Source organism: Bombus pyrosoma, linkage group LG3, assembly GCF_014825855.1.
Source record: "Bombus pyrosoma isolate SC7728 linkage group LG3, ASM1482585v1, whole genome shotgun sequence".
In the NCBI taxonomy this organism is placed as follows: Eukaryota; Metazoa; Arthropoda; class Insecta; order Hymenoptera; family Apidae; genus Bombus; species Bombus pyrosoma.
In genome coordinates this window covers 15,136,917-15,153,621 of record NC_057772.1, presented here as the reverse complement: position 1 = coordinate 15,153,621, position 16,705 = coordinate 15,136,917, and the positions used below count along the sequence as shown (strand labels likewise).

General features: G+C 32.3%; 1 protein-coding gene across 1 annotated transcript; it reads right to left on the bottom strand.

Moving 5' to 3' along the window:
* Window positions 1-40: 40 nt before the first annotated feature.
* LOC122565810 (multiple epidermal growth factor-like domains protein 8) lies at window positions 41-16,584 on the bottom strand. Its single transcript, XM_043722166.1, has 25 exons — window positions 14,910-16,584; window positions 13,860-14,174; window positions 13,617-13,780; window positions 13,267-13,544; window positions 13,004-13,188; window positions 12,562-12,910; window positions 12,256-12,467; window positions 11,942-12,175; window positions 11,504-11,791; window positions 11,285-11,422; window positions 10,955-11,199; window positions 10,256-10,873; window positions 7,262-10,159; window positions 6,770-7,194; window positions 6,356-6,699; window positions 6,067-6,272; window positions 5,719-5,998; window positions 5,433-5,634; window positions 5,335-5,361; window positions 4,916-5,231; window positions 4,648-4,823; window positions 4,301-4,554; window positions 4,095-4,106; window positions 3,816-4,003; window positions 41-3,740 (listed from the first exon to the last, which is right to left on the bottom strand). Exons 2-25 carry the CDS (start codon window positions 14,062-14,064, stop codon window positions 2,886-2,888), a joined length of 9,099 nt encoding a protein of 3,032 aa, XP_043578101.1. The 5' UTR covers window positions 14,065-14,174; window positions 14,910-16,584; the 3' UTR covers window positions 41-2,885.
* Between the last annotated feature and the right edge of the window lie 121 nt (window positions 16,585-16,705).

Below are 16,705 nucleotides of genomic sequence, written 5' to 3'. Positions count from 1 at the left end.
CCTGCGTATTATACTTTTGATGGAATGAGAACTCATCGGATGAAACCCAATTTTACACTCGTTTATTAAAGCTTTCTCAATACAACTCATTAATCTTCATTAGCACAACCTCAGATTCCTCCCCATAGTACAAATAAATCCACGAAGCTGGCGAATCCTTGTAGGGATGCCGGCACCCGGACTTCACAACCTTTTCATTATTACTTTTATAAACGATGGTGTCTCATAATGTTACAAACATTTTTTTTTTGTTTTTGTTTACGCGATGATACAATGCCGGCATTGGAAGATATCGCTTACATTGAATGCAAATGTAATAATTATACATATATAAAATAGAACATTTTGGAGATAACGCTCAGATCTGTACAACCGAGAAATTATACATTTACTGTGTATATATAGTATATATAATATATCTCTATTCACGTAAATCTATATAAATGTACATACACGTTAGTTTGTATTATTCTTATACATATGCTTACAGGCTGTCGCGCAAATCTCGCGATGAATATTAGGATAGTTGGTCGCATGAAGATAAACGAATAAAATTGTACACTATGATGAAAATGAAACATGAAAATGATATGCTAGTAAGATAAGAGAAAGAAATACAGAGAAATATAGCAACAGATAACAAAAAAGACAATCGACGTGATACGTGATGACGAGACTTATGAAACGAGAAAAAAAAAAAAATAAAATTAAATTCGGAGATTCAATAGACAGGATGTGCTGCATTGTCATATGCACACTTAGCAATTACTCAGTGTATCATCGTTCCTATGATCAAGGAACAACCGTGCATTCTTACAACGTATTGATGACATAACTAGAATGCTCCCAAAAGTAGTTTGAAAATTTCACACTGTACTTTTAGAAAATATTACTATACATATTAATTATATCGCTGATAAAAAATAAATTGCGTTAAAAAAATTGAGTTGAATAATATATAAATCTTTCAGTTTTGAAAACTTTTCCTACAAATACAGTGGAAATTATTCAAATCATGTAACAACTATCCTGAGAAACAATCTGTACAGAATATATTAAACTCGTTTGATACTGCATAACAGCTTAGCATAAAACGCCTCGTGATATTTACACCTACTTATGTCACTACATCGTTCACTTTCTCAATTAATTTGCTTATTATAGTTATCCTAAGAGTATGCATTATTAATATCATTACATCAACATCCTATGTTTTACTTTTATATTTTGATTAATACGTAACCTTGGTTTATCATTTTTGATAAAGGACGCGTTTTGCTTTCAGTTTCACCAAATTCAAATCCCTATTGACGATATCGTACTATTAATATTTTTACAAATGATATCATATGGTATCGATAATTAACATTTGCAATGTGCATCTCTCATATTTACAACATTCTCTAATTAAAATCTTTTACATATCTATTGTTTCTTGTCATAAATAATATGTCATTATGCTATGACGCTCATATTATTCCTCATCAGTTTTTTTGGCATAGGAACCTTTTCGACGCACGCATTATCGAGCTTCTTTCTAATCAACTTCTAATACTGATCGTTTTTTTAATTATGCGGATACAATTCATTTTCGATCGCAGCCCTAACATACTTTTTAATGTAGCATACAAACACATGAACATGTGCACTCATAGTGAAACAGATATAGCAAGATCATAAAATTAATTAAAATTAGTCACATGAAAGTATACTAATTTTAAACGTAAAAACAGTAATTTAAAAAGATCCATGGAAAAATAAGGTGGTCGACATATCTGGAGCATATGATCAGTTTATGAATGACTTTTACAAATTCAAAATATTTCCATTTAATCTAATTAAATTAATTGATATGTTTACTTAACATTTAATTCATTACCTTGCTATATCTCTTTTACTAAAATACGCGTCATATTTGAAGATCACCCTGTTTATTAACTGTTAGAAAATAGCAGTGCCAGTTGACATATTACTATCGTATTTTTGTTGCACTGCATATAATCTTAAAAGCGTTTATCGTGAAATATTATATCATTTCAAGCTTTATAATTTGTTCGATAACTAATATTTTAATAATTCATTCATAATAATAACAACATCAGTTGTCTTAGTCACTCACTTAGATTTGCACATTATGATTGAGAATCTCATATTTATTAAATTTTTCGGCAATTTCATTCTAGATATTAGAATACAAACAAGATTTTAATAAGTAGAATAATACCTATAGCTGCCTTTTTTATATTTCCCTTCATATGTATATTTCGATTAGATGGTAATGCAAAATTTCATAAAACATCGATAAAATCATCCACTTTCCTTAGAAGGTAGCTGCGAATGTTTCAAGACACAAAATCATGTCCTGTTACATAAAATGCTTCTACAAAATTGTATAAATTACGAATTAATATATAATTACAGATCTTTATATACAAACATACAGTCTCGTCATGGAATGGTATGACAATATATATGTAGATGTGTGTGTATATATATTATCATTTAGTTTAAATACCCCTATAACTTCTTTATAACTATAATACAACCATTAGACTAAAATTTCATATTACTAGCGGACATTGAACAATGTCAACGATGACGAAGGACAAACATCGTTATTAAAATTTAACAAGTGAAATCGTCGATTCGATTTACATAAGTTCAAAAAATATAAATGCTTTTCGTAAAAAGATTTTTAATTTATATGATCGCATACCAAATACCACAAATAGGTTAATGATTAAAAAGATGAGATCAAACGATCGATAAAGATAAAGAATAAACATGATCGCTACATATTTCTTTTGCTATAGGTTTCGAGAGCATAAGCAGACTTAAAAATGAAAATAACGAACAGATGAAAATAAATGTCTACAGAAAGAAGCTCAGTTCAACGCGTGACTGTTTCTACGTCTTAGGAACACTCTACTGTTAACTGGATAAACTCTGGTTAACAGTATTAATGAGCTGCCAAGAGCTAATTCAACAGGAGCTTGTCGACCACCAGGCAATCTAATGAAAACAGTAGCTACAGCAGCTACTCCATCGTCAGTAGGCTCAACTGCTACTGGTCTAACGTCACTGTGAAAGCTAACTAATTTATTACGTCTGCTTTTCCGTTGAGGCGAGCTTGCATTACAATCGTTACCATCTCGGTCATAAATGATGGTAGCCGATGCGAATGGTCTTTTAGCCATATGCAACATCTCGACAACATGCCTTCTCCGCGCTCTTCGAACATCCGCCGCCTGTTTCGCTTTCCATGCGACTACGCAACCAGCTAAAAATAAGAAAAAACAAGAGAAAAACACAGAAAAGAAGACGAACAAATCGATGTGAAGTTGATCCTGTCGAAAGAAGATCATCCCGTAAGCAGCTCGACCACTAATTTCCGGATGTACAGGATCAATTGCCCTCAATGCGATATGAAATTTCGTTTCGTGAAGTTCATGTTTGTCCTGTGGCAATGTTAAGACTAATCGATTCGTAAGGTTTCTAACAACCAAGAACGTGTTTCTATTCTCGATTGTTAAAAACGTAGCCAAACCGTTTGCGTAGCGTTCCATCACAATGTACTGAGGACCGGTATTCCAAGTTGGTTCGGTAGTAGTGCCGTTCATAGCAAATGAAAACGTATTATGGGGATGGAATTCAACAATTTTCATTTGGCTACGAGTTTGTTTATCTAACCATATATTATGTGGATCCTTACGCCATATAAATCTGCTATCCAATTCAACCTATAGGCAATTTCTAATTAGAAGATATCTAATATTTAATGCCTTATAAATAAAAGAAATATTTTAAACCCATACATCTTGATATCCAGTTGATGAATTTAATGTAACAACGAAAGAATCATCCCGAGGACTAAGAAATAGGTCTAAAGCCCCTTGAGTTACATCCACCATGACTCTAATATCGACATTCATAAAACGTGGTTGTACCATATAAAATACCGTTTGACCGGGATTCAATGGTTTGGGTTTCATTTTACATTCGTCTGTAATTAGTGAAAATAATCAATTTTTACATCTGAATATGCGAGGATCAATAAAAGGAAGTATATAATTCATCAATGGAGGAGTACGAACCATAAGATCCTCCTGATATAATAAGATGTTGCAATTTAAAAAAAATAATATTAATTAAAGTATATAATATAATAATATAACAAATGCACATAGCAGACAGATTTAGAAAATGTGATAGAATTTTTATATTAGAATATTTCTAAAATAAAATGATCATAAAATAATATGATGATAAAACTATGGCATAAACCTGTTAAATAACCTACCTATTAATTTAGAATCAAAACACATCTTGTTGTCAACTGTTACAGTTTTATAACACTGATGACCCATAGTTGGTGTACCAGCATAATTTTCTTTACATTTACTACATTGCACCATCCAGCATGGTGAGCCACCAGTGTTTGTACCCTTCATAGGTCCACTGGTACAAGTTGGATCACTTTCTGTATTATTACCACAATTACACTTTTCTCCTGTTACAGGATCACAAGTGAATCCATGTCCGTGACATTCACAACTAGAAAAATATATTTTTTACGTAATACATAGAATTGTACGTACATCTAATGTAATAGAATATAAGTAACAAAGTTCATATAATAATACTAACGGTCGACATACGTCACGAAGATCTTCTGTTCCTCTGAAATAACCAGTCATACATTCCCCACATTTGTCACCTTTCGTATTATTTCCACAATTTACGCATTTTGCTTTAGCTACAGGGCCTTCAACTAATTGCTTTTTTAATAATTCTATAGACATCTTATCAATTGAATTTGGATCCTACAGAAAAATGATATTTTCGTTTCTAAAAACGTCGATATTTATTCTTATTTTTATATATAGTTGTAGTTTCAGTATGAAGAATAAATTACCGGTACAGTCATGCTTTCATTGATACATATTCGAGTATGCCCATTGCAATACTCAAGACATGGAACACATTGTCCATTGTCCGCTGGATTTCCAACAAACAAAGGCAAGCATTTGTCACATTGTGGTCCCATAGTGTTATTATGGCACTCTAAGCAAACATCTAATCTATCTGGGCCGGCACAATTGCTGTGACCATTACACTGGCACTGAATTGAACAATTGGCACCTACATAACCAAAGTCACAACGACAAATATTTGGTTCTATACACGTCCCTCTAACGCAACCTTGCATACACATCGGAACACAGATTTTTCTAAAAAGAAAAAAAAAAGGATAAATTATGTATATGTATAATAAAAATGTTATAAATATAAGATATATAAACAAATGATTCAAAATTCATACTTGAACCTTACCTCCCAAATTCATTAAATGATGATGGGCTGAAATAAATATAAAATAATTAATAAATTATCTATGCAATAAAATTAATGAAAAAAGAAACAAAAATTACGTTTCAGTTTTGTATCCATCGCCACACATGCATTCGAACCCTTCCTCTAAATCGAAACATTTTTCACTTTTTGGAGAGCACGTATGGTGTCCGTTCGTACATTCATTTTCTGGTGGACATCTTACATAGTGCCAAGAAAATACTGGTTTTGATATTACATTCGGGATTAGCATTGTAACATTATCTAGGATTCCCAAAGACTCTAAATAATATAGGAGTGGTATGAATGCCGTAATTTTTCAAATTAATTACTAAACATTAAATACTACATATTATATTTGCTTACGTGGTTCAGTTTGAGGAAATTGTTGATCGTATAACATTCCACATGTTCCACCAGCTGGATGGTCTGCTGGTGCTTCAAGAGAGCCTTCTGTACATATTCCTTGTCCAGTTACATTAGCTGAATCCAGAGAACACCACCCGCAATGCGAGTGTTTCAAACATGTACTGCATTGTTTAAAAACTGAACATGGTTCAGGACAATGATCCATATCGGAACTACGTAATACTAGTCCACATACACCGCCAGCACAGTATAGAGGTTGATATGACGGAGAAATACACTACGATTTGTTAATTGATTGTAAGATTTCAGATAATTAGTTCTAGTTTCTCAAAATAATGTATTTACTTCATTAAGCTGCGTCGACCATCTACATTCCCGCCAACCACCTTCGGCCCCCGTGCCTTTTAGACAACTTCTACAGTCTTTATGATCAGCGCATCGCTTTTCACATTGCGTACTTCCCATTTTAATACTTGATCGTTCAAAAATGTCATCTGGTACACAATTCCAATCGTATACGGGTTCTCCCGTTACTGCAAGTCCTAATTCCGCTATAAATGTTTTGAAAAATTATTAAGAATCATCTAAAAACTATTAAGCGCTTTGTATTTTTTGATTTTTTTTTAAGACTCACATGTTTTTAAGACCTGCCTTGTCCACACGCAACCTTCAAGGCTATTACATTTCTCACAGTCACTTGCTGGACATTGTCGCTCTCCACATTGATTTACATCTGTTACCGATATTTGTCTAATATTGCATTTATTTAATTCGTCGCAATCTTTTTCGGACGGTATGCACTTTCCATTTGGACAGTTTGTACACCATTTGCATACTGGCTCGTCATTTTGATAATATGGCCATTCTGCTAAACATTCTGTGCAAGTTTTAAAATTTTGACATTTTCTACTGACCATCCATTCTGAATTACAAAAAATTCCATTTGATCGTTGAGCTTGTGTAACGTTAATATCACATCTAAAACGGATATTTTTGTCATATAGTTGAAATCACTTATAAATATGTTCACCGAAATATAAAAATTTACCTGTCATCTTTATTAATTGATACTTCATTAGAGAAACAAAATGAAGCATTTTTTCCACTAATTGTGATAACAGAACAAAAGGAACATCCAAAATATTTTCTACAAGTGATTTTGTCTGTCCAAAGATTACACAGATCTTCCGGTATGCTTATAAGTGTGACATGGCTTTTAATTCCACCATCAAAACCACCAACTACATATACAGCATTAGATTCTGGATCAGCATGAGTCATTGCATGAGCATATGCTGGTGGTGGTGGACTTCCAATAACTTCCATGTCTTTTGTTATTAAACGAATCCATAAATTACATGAATATTTATAAGCAATTAATGAATCAGAAGTATTATGTGGATTTTGACGACCACCAAATATTACCATATATTCATCAGTAGTGACAGCAGAATGAAGAAATCTAGCTTGCGGCTGTAATAAAATGTTATTTTTATTAACAAGAAAAAACTAAATAATAATTGATAAAATATTTACTTACCAAACTACTTCCATCAGTAAGATCATCATCAAATGGTGGAAGTACAGACCACGTGCGAGTTTTATAATTCAATGCATATAATTTATTAGAAATAAATGTTCGATTTATCGCATAAGTGTATCCACCAAAAATGTAAAAACTATCTGACTTGCTATGGTATACAGTTGAATGACCATATACTCCTAATGGTCCATTTCCAATTGTATTTATTGTATCCCAAGCTTCAGTTTCTAAATTAAATTCCCATACTGTATCGAGGTAACCATACTTAGGACTAAATCCTCCAATTAATATTAGACTTTCTGATTCTCCATTTCTACGCAAAGTTAACGTATGTCCCGCCAAAAGTGGTGGTTCTCTCTTAAATTCATCCTGTATAATTTGCATCCACCTCTGATTTTGCAAACTAAATTTCCAAAAGTCGCTTAAAGTGTTATTCGATAATCCTTGAATATCTTCTTGTTTCATCGACAAACCACCATAGACATATATTTGTTGTCTACTATGGACTATTTCAGTTGCATGGAAATATCTACCTTGAGGCATTGTTGCCTCTGAAGTAGATTCTACTGTAATAGGCATCCATGTATTATTTTTAGTATCAAAAAGTCTAATATCATTTAAAGGACCATGACTAAGAGAGTATCCCCCAAACATCCATAAACTACCCCTTCTGTCAGCAACCAATGTATGACCAAATCGCGGTAAAGTTTTTCTCAGATGGTCTAAATGATCGGCTAAGTATTCGGAGTTAAACAGCTCAGTAAAAATTAACTGATGTTCTTTAATCTTAACTGAGCAATCACGTCCTCCATAACCAAGTGTACAAACGCAACGCCCGTAACCTTTATCGCAAATTCCTTGTTTCTTAGATGAAGTGCAATTATTAGGGCATATTTCGATATCACAGCTGATTCCTACAAAACCAGCTTTACATAAACAATTACCATTACGGCATTCTCGATTTCCAGGGCAGTCATTACATGTCATTATCAAGTAACTTGCATTGAAACCTTCTACTTCGTCCAATTGTTTATAATGAACAGTAAGAAATCCAGACTTAGCTTCTACAGTAACAGGATAATCTGTACTTTCTGTACAGTAAACACCTAAAAGCTGACTCTGATGACTAGTCGATGATGAAACAAATTGAGGAAGTCCATCATATACATAAACACTATTTTCTTGGCAACTAACATTAATATCATCATGTATAGTAAATTGTATGACACTTTGAGTTCCTGAGAGCATGTTGTCTGATGAAAGATCTGTTTTTGGACTTACTATCCAAAGACACTCTCTTGTTGGAGAATCTCCAAGATGACTTTCCCATAATGATAACTGTGAGTGTCTGCTGCCAAGACCTTGTTTGCCGTTTCCTTCTCCCCCAAGCATACCTCGAGACATACAACCATAGTAACACATTCCGCCATCTCTTGGATCACCGTAATAGCCCTTTTTACAACGTTGACACATATCTCCTTGTGTATTATCACGGCAGAAGCATACACCAGTTTGCCGATCACAGATGCCTAAATCTTTGTCTCCATGCTCATTGCAATTACACTTTCTGCATCCAAGAGGTGTCGTAGCATTACCATAACTGCCTGCTTTACATTCTTCACAATATCTACCAGTAGTCCAATCTTGACACTTATCACAAATGCCTGGTCCTTGTAAGCAAGTGGAATGATTATAACAACCACAATTTGTTCTACAATCTGGTCCTGTCCAGCCAAGGTTACATTCACATTTATAGTCAGGTGCTTCACTACAGTAACCATTTACACATTTCTCATAACAAGTCTTGGTACAGTTTTCTTTGCCATCTCCATTGAAACCTCTTTTACACTGACAGCTAAAACTACCATGAGTATTTGTGCATACTGCATTGGGATGACAATCATGCAAACCCAAATCACATTCGTCGACGTCTGGACATTGAGCGTATGCCCAACCTGATTCATCCGTCTCTAAAGTGGTATTTTGATATTCATTGATGACTAAACTACAATTGACGTGCGGCTGATTAAAATCTCCTTGTACACATGCTCCTATAATAGGGTTTTCTAAACTGTAACACCACCCACAACTTAATGAGTGTAAGCAGTTCGAACAGTTTGTGTGTCGACTACAGCTTTTGCATTGATCATTGCCTGTTAAAGATGATCCAGACCTTGATGTTACTCCCATTAAACCAGCTTGATCCATCCATTCTCGACACAAACCAAATTGATATTCAGATGTATATACCGAAAAAGAAAAACATTCCTGCGTGGCCTCACACCAGACGCATCTTCCACGCTCATCTAAACATTGTGTACAATTTGAACGTTGTCTACAAGGAATTGGACATTGATCAAAACTGATAACTGCATTAGGCAGTCTACCTATCCTTGCACAACGAGCTTCCTCTGTCCACCATTCACACAAATTACTACCAACACAAGATTCACATGAAATGTAATTAGAACAATTAGCACAAGCTGAAGGAGTAATAGTTAAATAATGCCACTCGCGAATAGGATTCCCATCTTCGTCCCACTCTACATCAGCTACACAACTTTCCGTTTCGTTAATTGAGCGTGAGAGACATTTATTGATGATATCACACCAGCCACACGAAGAATCAGTTAAACAGTGAAGGCAATTTTTATATTGATGGCAAGAACCGTTTTGAAATGGCTCGAGATATTCAAATGTAAATACTTTTGGATTCTCTGTTTTTTTGTTGTGAGTAATTTCCATTTTACTGGCATATGCATAACTTGTAGTAACCATTCTTTTCGATTCGAAATCTAATAAGTATCTTCCTGGCAACAACATCATTTGATGTCCATCTGGCCATTTTGTTGGAATACATTGCGATGTCTCAGCAGTTAAATTTGCAACTAATTCCTAAACAAATTTAATGAAAGAATTTATACTCTATATTAACATACTATAAAGCAATTTAAATTGTTAAATTAAATAAAAAATAGATGTGCAATTTACCAATTCCTGAGGATCATCGCTTCTTGATACATGTAAAGTTGCACTATTATAACTGACACAAATTTTCAAATGCTCCACTGTGCTATCCCAAAAAGATTGAGGTGGTCTGAGAAAGCCAATTAATCTAGCAATCATTTCTCCTCCAAGTGCTGATTCTGTTTTTGCTCCTTGCATAGATGGAACATTAAAATCTACCGTAGTGGCATTAACTATTGTTACCGAGTCAGGCTGACTAAAATTTACTGGGGGTTTATATTTTAAAAATGTCAATCCAGGCCTTTTGTCCATTTCTCGACATTCTTCAACTTTCATAATTTCTGTGCCTTTCGGACCCCACCATCCAGGTATTTGTGATGGTGTATCATCTCGAAGACCACAAACACCATAATTATCATCTTTATGATGACAACGTGCGTTCTGGACACACCACGTACAAGTTCCGCGATTTAGCTTATTCGACACAGATTTTTTTCCACGTGCAGTTGTACCCCATCCTCCACCAGGTTGGCCATGTATTAAACAAGAATGACAATCTCCAAGTGCAGGACAAACGCCTAGACAACGCGTCGTTTGAAGATTTGTTGTACAGTTACTACCAATAGTTCTGCCATAACATATCTAAAATAAATCAAACATTTTTGATATTGAATATTCATTACATAAAAAATAGTAGTTACGTTTTCTATATTAGGAAGATACCTCGTCTGCCGAACACCAACCACATTCTGGATTAGCTGTACATTCCATCAAACTTTTATGCCTTGAACAAATTTGTTCAGGTTCTATATTATCCTCATCTCCTGGTGCAAGCATTGGCGGTAATGTATATGCAAGCAAATCTGCATTTACATTTCCATGATAACCACCAACTAATAGCAATGTATTTCCATTCCGCACGTCTGCTGCATGTGCAAATACTCCCTGTTGTTTTGGATAACGAGAATCTAGAATATTATAATAAAAGTTTTAAGATGAAAATAATTAAGATTTTGCGTGATTTTTATTTTAACTATTGAAGTTTCCATTTACCTTTGTCATTTAAACCTAGTACATCATGGCTTACCCAAGCATGACAGCCTAAGTGATAAAGATACATCTGATTATCATAACAAATTTCTTCTTTATTATGTCTATGAGAATATCCGCCAAATACAACTAGATAATTCCCTGAAAAAATTTTTAATAGAATGTAATATGTACTGCTTTGTGATTTATTTAATAACAATCACAATAAAGACATATAATTACCTATAATATTACAAGTATGAAATGCCCGTTCTCTTGGAACATAAGTATCTCTCAAGTGTGCTCTCGGATAATGAATTTCAGACCAAACTTTTCTGTCAAGTTGAAATACAAACATTCTATCTGATAATTTACTGAATCGTGCTACACTAGCTACTACTCCTCCATAAACTAACAAAGAATTAGTAGCATGATGATACACAGTGGAATGTGCAACTACACGTACATCTAATTCTTTACCACCTCGGGGGTGTACTTCTTTCCATCTTTCAGTGGTTGCTGTGGGATCAGCTAGAATTCAAACAAATTTAATACAAAATATTTTCCTTTTCTTTTTTGTATAATAAAATAATAATAATGATAATGTAATAATAATAATACTTATAATAACAATAAAATAATAATTATAAATAATAAATATGCTTTGTTCAATAAACTTACATAAATTCAATTCAATCTTATACAAACTCGACGAAAATTCACCATCAACTGTACTACCACCAAAAAGATAAATATAATTATTTGCTAAAGTAAGAGTATGCCTTGTTAATTGTGGTGGATAAAATGGAGAATCTTTTGCTCGTAATGTCCAGGTGCGTGTGTTAACATTGTAATGCCACAGTTCATTAGATAAAGAACCATCTTGTACTTTCCCCCCATATATAACAAAACCACCTACCAATTATATAATTTGTAAATCATACTATAATTGTGCTAATTCTTCTTTTCATATTTTGAATAGGTGTACGACTGACCGTCATATCTACAAGCTGCGTGACCATATCGCGGGCTTGGTGTGGGTAATTTATCAATTGGTGATTTAGTAGACTCATTTTTTGCCTTAGATTCTTGGGTATAAATGTTGTCTCTAATAGAATCTTCTGCACTTTGTCCTTCCCAATTTAATACACCACTTTTTATATGAAATTTTTGATAGGGATTTAGGTTCTCAAGATTTCTACGATGTCTAATGTAACAGTAAGTAAATAGAAAAATAGCATTAACTGCGAATTAACATTATATTAATATTCAGTAATTATATTGTGCATCTTATTTTTTACCTTGTAGTTTGCGCATATCGAGGTCTAGGACGCCTAGAATGTTTTCTCCTAAGGTCATCATTTCTTTCTATCCTAACTGTACTTTTACTTGTTTCACTATTTCTACCTTCATGAATTTTTTCTTCGCGATCTTTATGGTCTGCACTTCTAAATTTTGACCAGTCATGTCCATTTTCTGCATTTCCAAGATTACGTGAACTAAAAGTATTATTGTCTTTAATGCTAGAAAGTACTTTCCACATAAGGGACGATTTACGAAGACCATATAATTCTTTTTCATCTGCATCTGTTCGTTTTAATTCAGTAGCAAGAAGCATAGGATCCAAATATTCTGCAGATGAGAGGCCTTCTGTTTTAAACATACATGGTAAATAATTTTATAATACAACATATATTCAAATATTTGTAATTATAATAAGTATATTTAGTACTTTCTGTTTACCTAGTTCATTACCATACTCGTCTTCCCATTGACTTGCGCTAAATCGATATACTTCCAAATTACTGAGTATATAATTCAAATCATAGCCACCAAACACATAAAGAGAATCAGTTTCTTTTATATAAACTGCAGTATGTGCTGCTCGTGGTCTTAATCCACCTTCCGAATGAGAAAGCCAGTGCCATCTATTTATCATATTTAGTAATTAGTAAATGCTAACTAATTGTGTTATATTTAATGCAATAATATATTTAGTAACAAACTTGTTGCCCTCAGGATGAGTTCTGTGTAATGAACAAGATTGTCCTGAGTATCCATTTTGACAGTCACATCGTTTTAAACCACACTCTCCATTATAACTACAATTATTTGGACAAAGAGCTCTGGAACAATCTCTGCCACCCCAATCATTTTCACAAAAGCAAGTATTATCAATACATTTTCCATGATTTGTACAATTATTTGAACAATTTGTAACTGAAAATTCTGCATGGAAGCCATCCAAAACATAATTTGTGTCACTGTATAAGAGTATTAACATCTATAAAAGAGAAAATAAAGTTACTATATTTTTTAATAATTATAAAATATGAAAGACTTCAAATTTACATACATAACCAGATGATGATGTCACTTGTTGTGGTTCTGTTTTTCCACTGAAACTACCTAGGAGTGGAGATCGAAAAGAATCTCCATCATAAACAAAAACATAATCATAACTACATTCTGTTCCCATGGTACGAAAACTTAAAGTGATAAACTGACGGCTGTTATTTGCTGTAAAATATATACATCGAACAATTATAAAAAAAACAATAAAGAAATATTCTTACAAATATCATATTAAATTTTTTACCTTTTATAAGCCATTCACAATGGGAATCTTGAGTATAATTTGAGCCCAAAGGTCCATCACTAATGATCCCCCAAGAATCAGTAAAAACTTTCCTAGTTTTATCACATGGAATTTGTTTTGGAGATGTCTGCGGAGCTAATTCGAAGCCCCGCAACAGGCAACTCCATATTGTAATCCATAGTGTGGTGGACAAGACCCACCCCATTACAGTATATTCACCTCACTGCTCCTTGATAAAGTAAAACTCATCATCCACGTTCATTGGTCTGTTTTTTGAGTAAGTCGGTTGTAAAAAGCTCATATAGAGAGTCATATCTGAAAGAATATGTTTTTTGTTATTATTATTGTTATTATTATTTGTAATTATTAATAGCATATAACATAATTTTTATTTATTAAATATAATGTTCTTTTTCTATATAACAAGAAAATAATAATAATTATTATTATCAGATAGATAATTTTACATGATTAATTATTAGAACAAAAACAATTGTATGCTCATGTATATAATGTACAAAACAATTGTATATACATGTTCTTTCTTGAAACCATCACTATATCATATAATAAATATAGGAAAGCAATAATATATATGTATTTTAGTTGACTAATAAATTAAATGTAAAATTAAGAATTGAATGAAAAAAATTAAATTGTTATTATCAATGGTATGCAATAAAACTTTTTTATCATAGTTGTTTATACAAACATTTATTAGCCAGTATTGTTAGTTCTGTATTATAAAAACAGTCTTAAATCACATCACAGTGTCAAGTATACCGTATCACAGTCACGTTGTACAATAATCATGCAAGCGTCAAACATATCGTGACTAGAACTTTACACTCTTATTAAATAAAAAAAAGTTAAAACAAATATTGATTCATAAATACTCTAGTCTAAAATTCGTAACAAGTAACAAGACAACAAAACACTATAATTTTTATTAATTGAAACAAAATCAAGAACAACATTCTTTAACTAAATAGATACGATAGAACTTCAGCTGCGATTGAATCAAAACATTATGTACATACACACACATACACGTCAAAAAAATCTGCACCGTGCTATACTTTGAACAGTTGCATTCTCTGAACGCCAGTTATTTTGAAAATATGTATCCCGATTATCGTAACTCAGATATTGTTATGACAAACCGATAAGCAGTAAAATAAATGTGCAAATACAAACAGACAAGAATTATCGTGTAAACTCTGTTCAGCCTCGCCTGTTGACACCTTGGCTGTCTCTGCATACGAGGTCAGGGTGGGGGCTCTTCAACCGCCATTAAATTCCCCTCGTTTCGAATGCGGTCTCAATATTCGAAAGTTTCCAGGGACACTTCGATTGAAAAAACGCCATACAAAATCGCTTTCCGTCATAGGTTCAATCTGGTTCAATTCATGCCCACGTGACGTTGATCAAGTCGCTTATATATTTTCGCAATAAAATTAAATCATTTTTTTATAGAATTTTTGCACGTTCGCTCCTTATGAAATCAAGATGTAACGTAGAGATGGATGATTTTTTTTGTTGAATACTTAATTGTATTAAAAATAGACGCGTGGTAATTTTTTTTGCAAATATGAAACGTTGAAAAATAATAAACCGGATTCAAAACTGAATACACAAGTAAATTGTTTTTATTAATAAATGTTTAACTCTTTTTAAATATTTTATGATCTATAATCTAAATATATTATATTAATTATATTTAATCTAAAATTATCATACTTTTTGCTTTATGAAAGAGGTATTTATGGTCGAGTTATGTTTCAAAACTATGAAAAAGTAAAAAAGACAATACTCATATATATATATATATATATATATGATATATATATATATATACACACACGCACACATGCATACATACATATATGCGCACATGATGACATTATTGATTTTTTATAATTCCATGCATAATTTTCGCAAAATTTAGCAAAACATTAGGTAGGAATTGTTTTGTGAGAACAGAGGGAGAAGAGACGTTTCAGTGAAATTTATGTAGTAATAAATTTAAAGATTAGTTGTAAACTTTAATTTTCGAAAACTAGCGTTCTTCATGAATATCTATTGTAAATACTCATAATTTATTCTTTTAAATTTTATTCCGGAAATAAATAAATATTACTACAATAGTAATTGCATTCACATTTAAATAATTTACATCATAAAAATAGTCTAGTTTAGAAGTTAACATTAATGTCATCACATTATGGTCGTACTGCTCACATTTATAATTTTTAATATGTTATTATATAATTAATATGTTATTTACAAACACGGGACATTAGAATCGTACATCCTGCTGTTTCTTACAAGTTCAATAAGTTAATTACAAATGTAAAAAAAACTATTTAAAGTACAGTTAATTAGACAATTTTCCTAAGTAATACCGATGAATAATTTAAGTGAATCTAAAATTTATATACAAAATATCCTAAAAAATAAATAAAGTACTTTGAAAATTTAGTTATTATGTAATTTATCTATATTAATAAATAAAATGTATGAAGTTTTAATTTTTATTTATCACACCAAAATGTATTTGAAGTCAAGTTAATTATCTCGACCTTCGATATAATTTTCAGCTAAATAAAAAGTAAACGATCCATAATGTGTTAACTGTGTATCATATTCGACATTTATTTTCAAATCAGGTACTTTGAGTAATCGAGTTAGGAGCTTCAAATGCAAATGCAAAAATATTATTTCTTATTAGCTTTTTTAATGTTCATATGTGCGTAAATATTTTTGTATACTTATAAAATCGATTATATATTATAGTTATAATTCCTCGTTGTATGTGTTCGAACTATCGTTTAATAGGGAAAAAC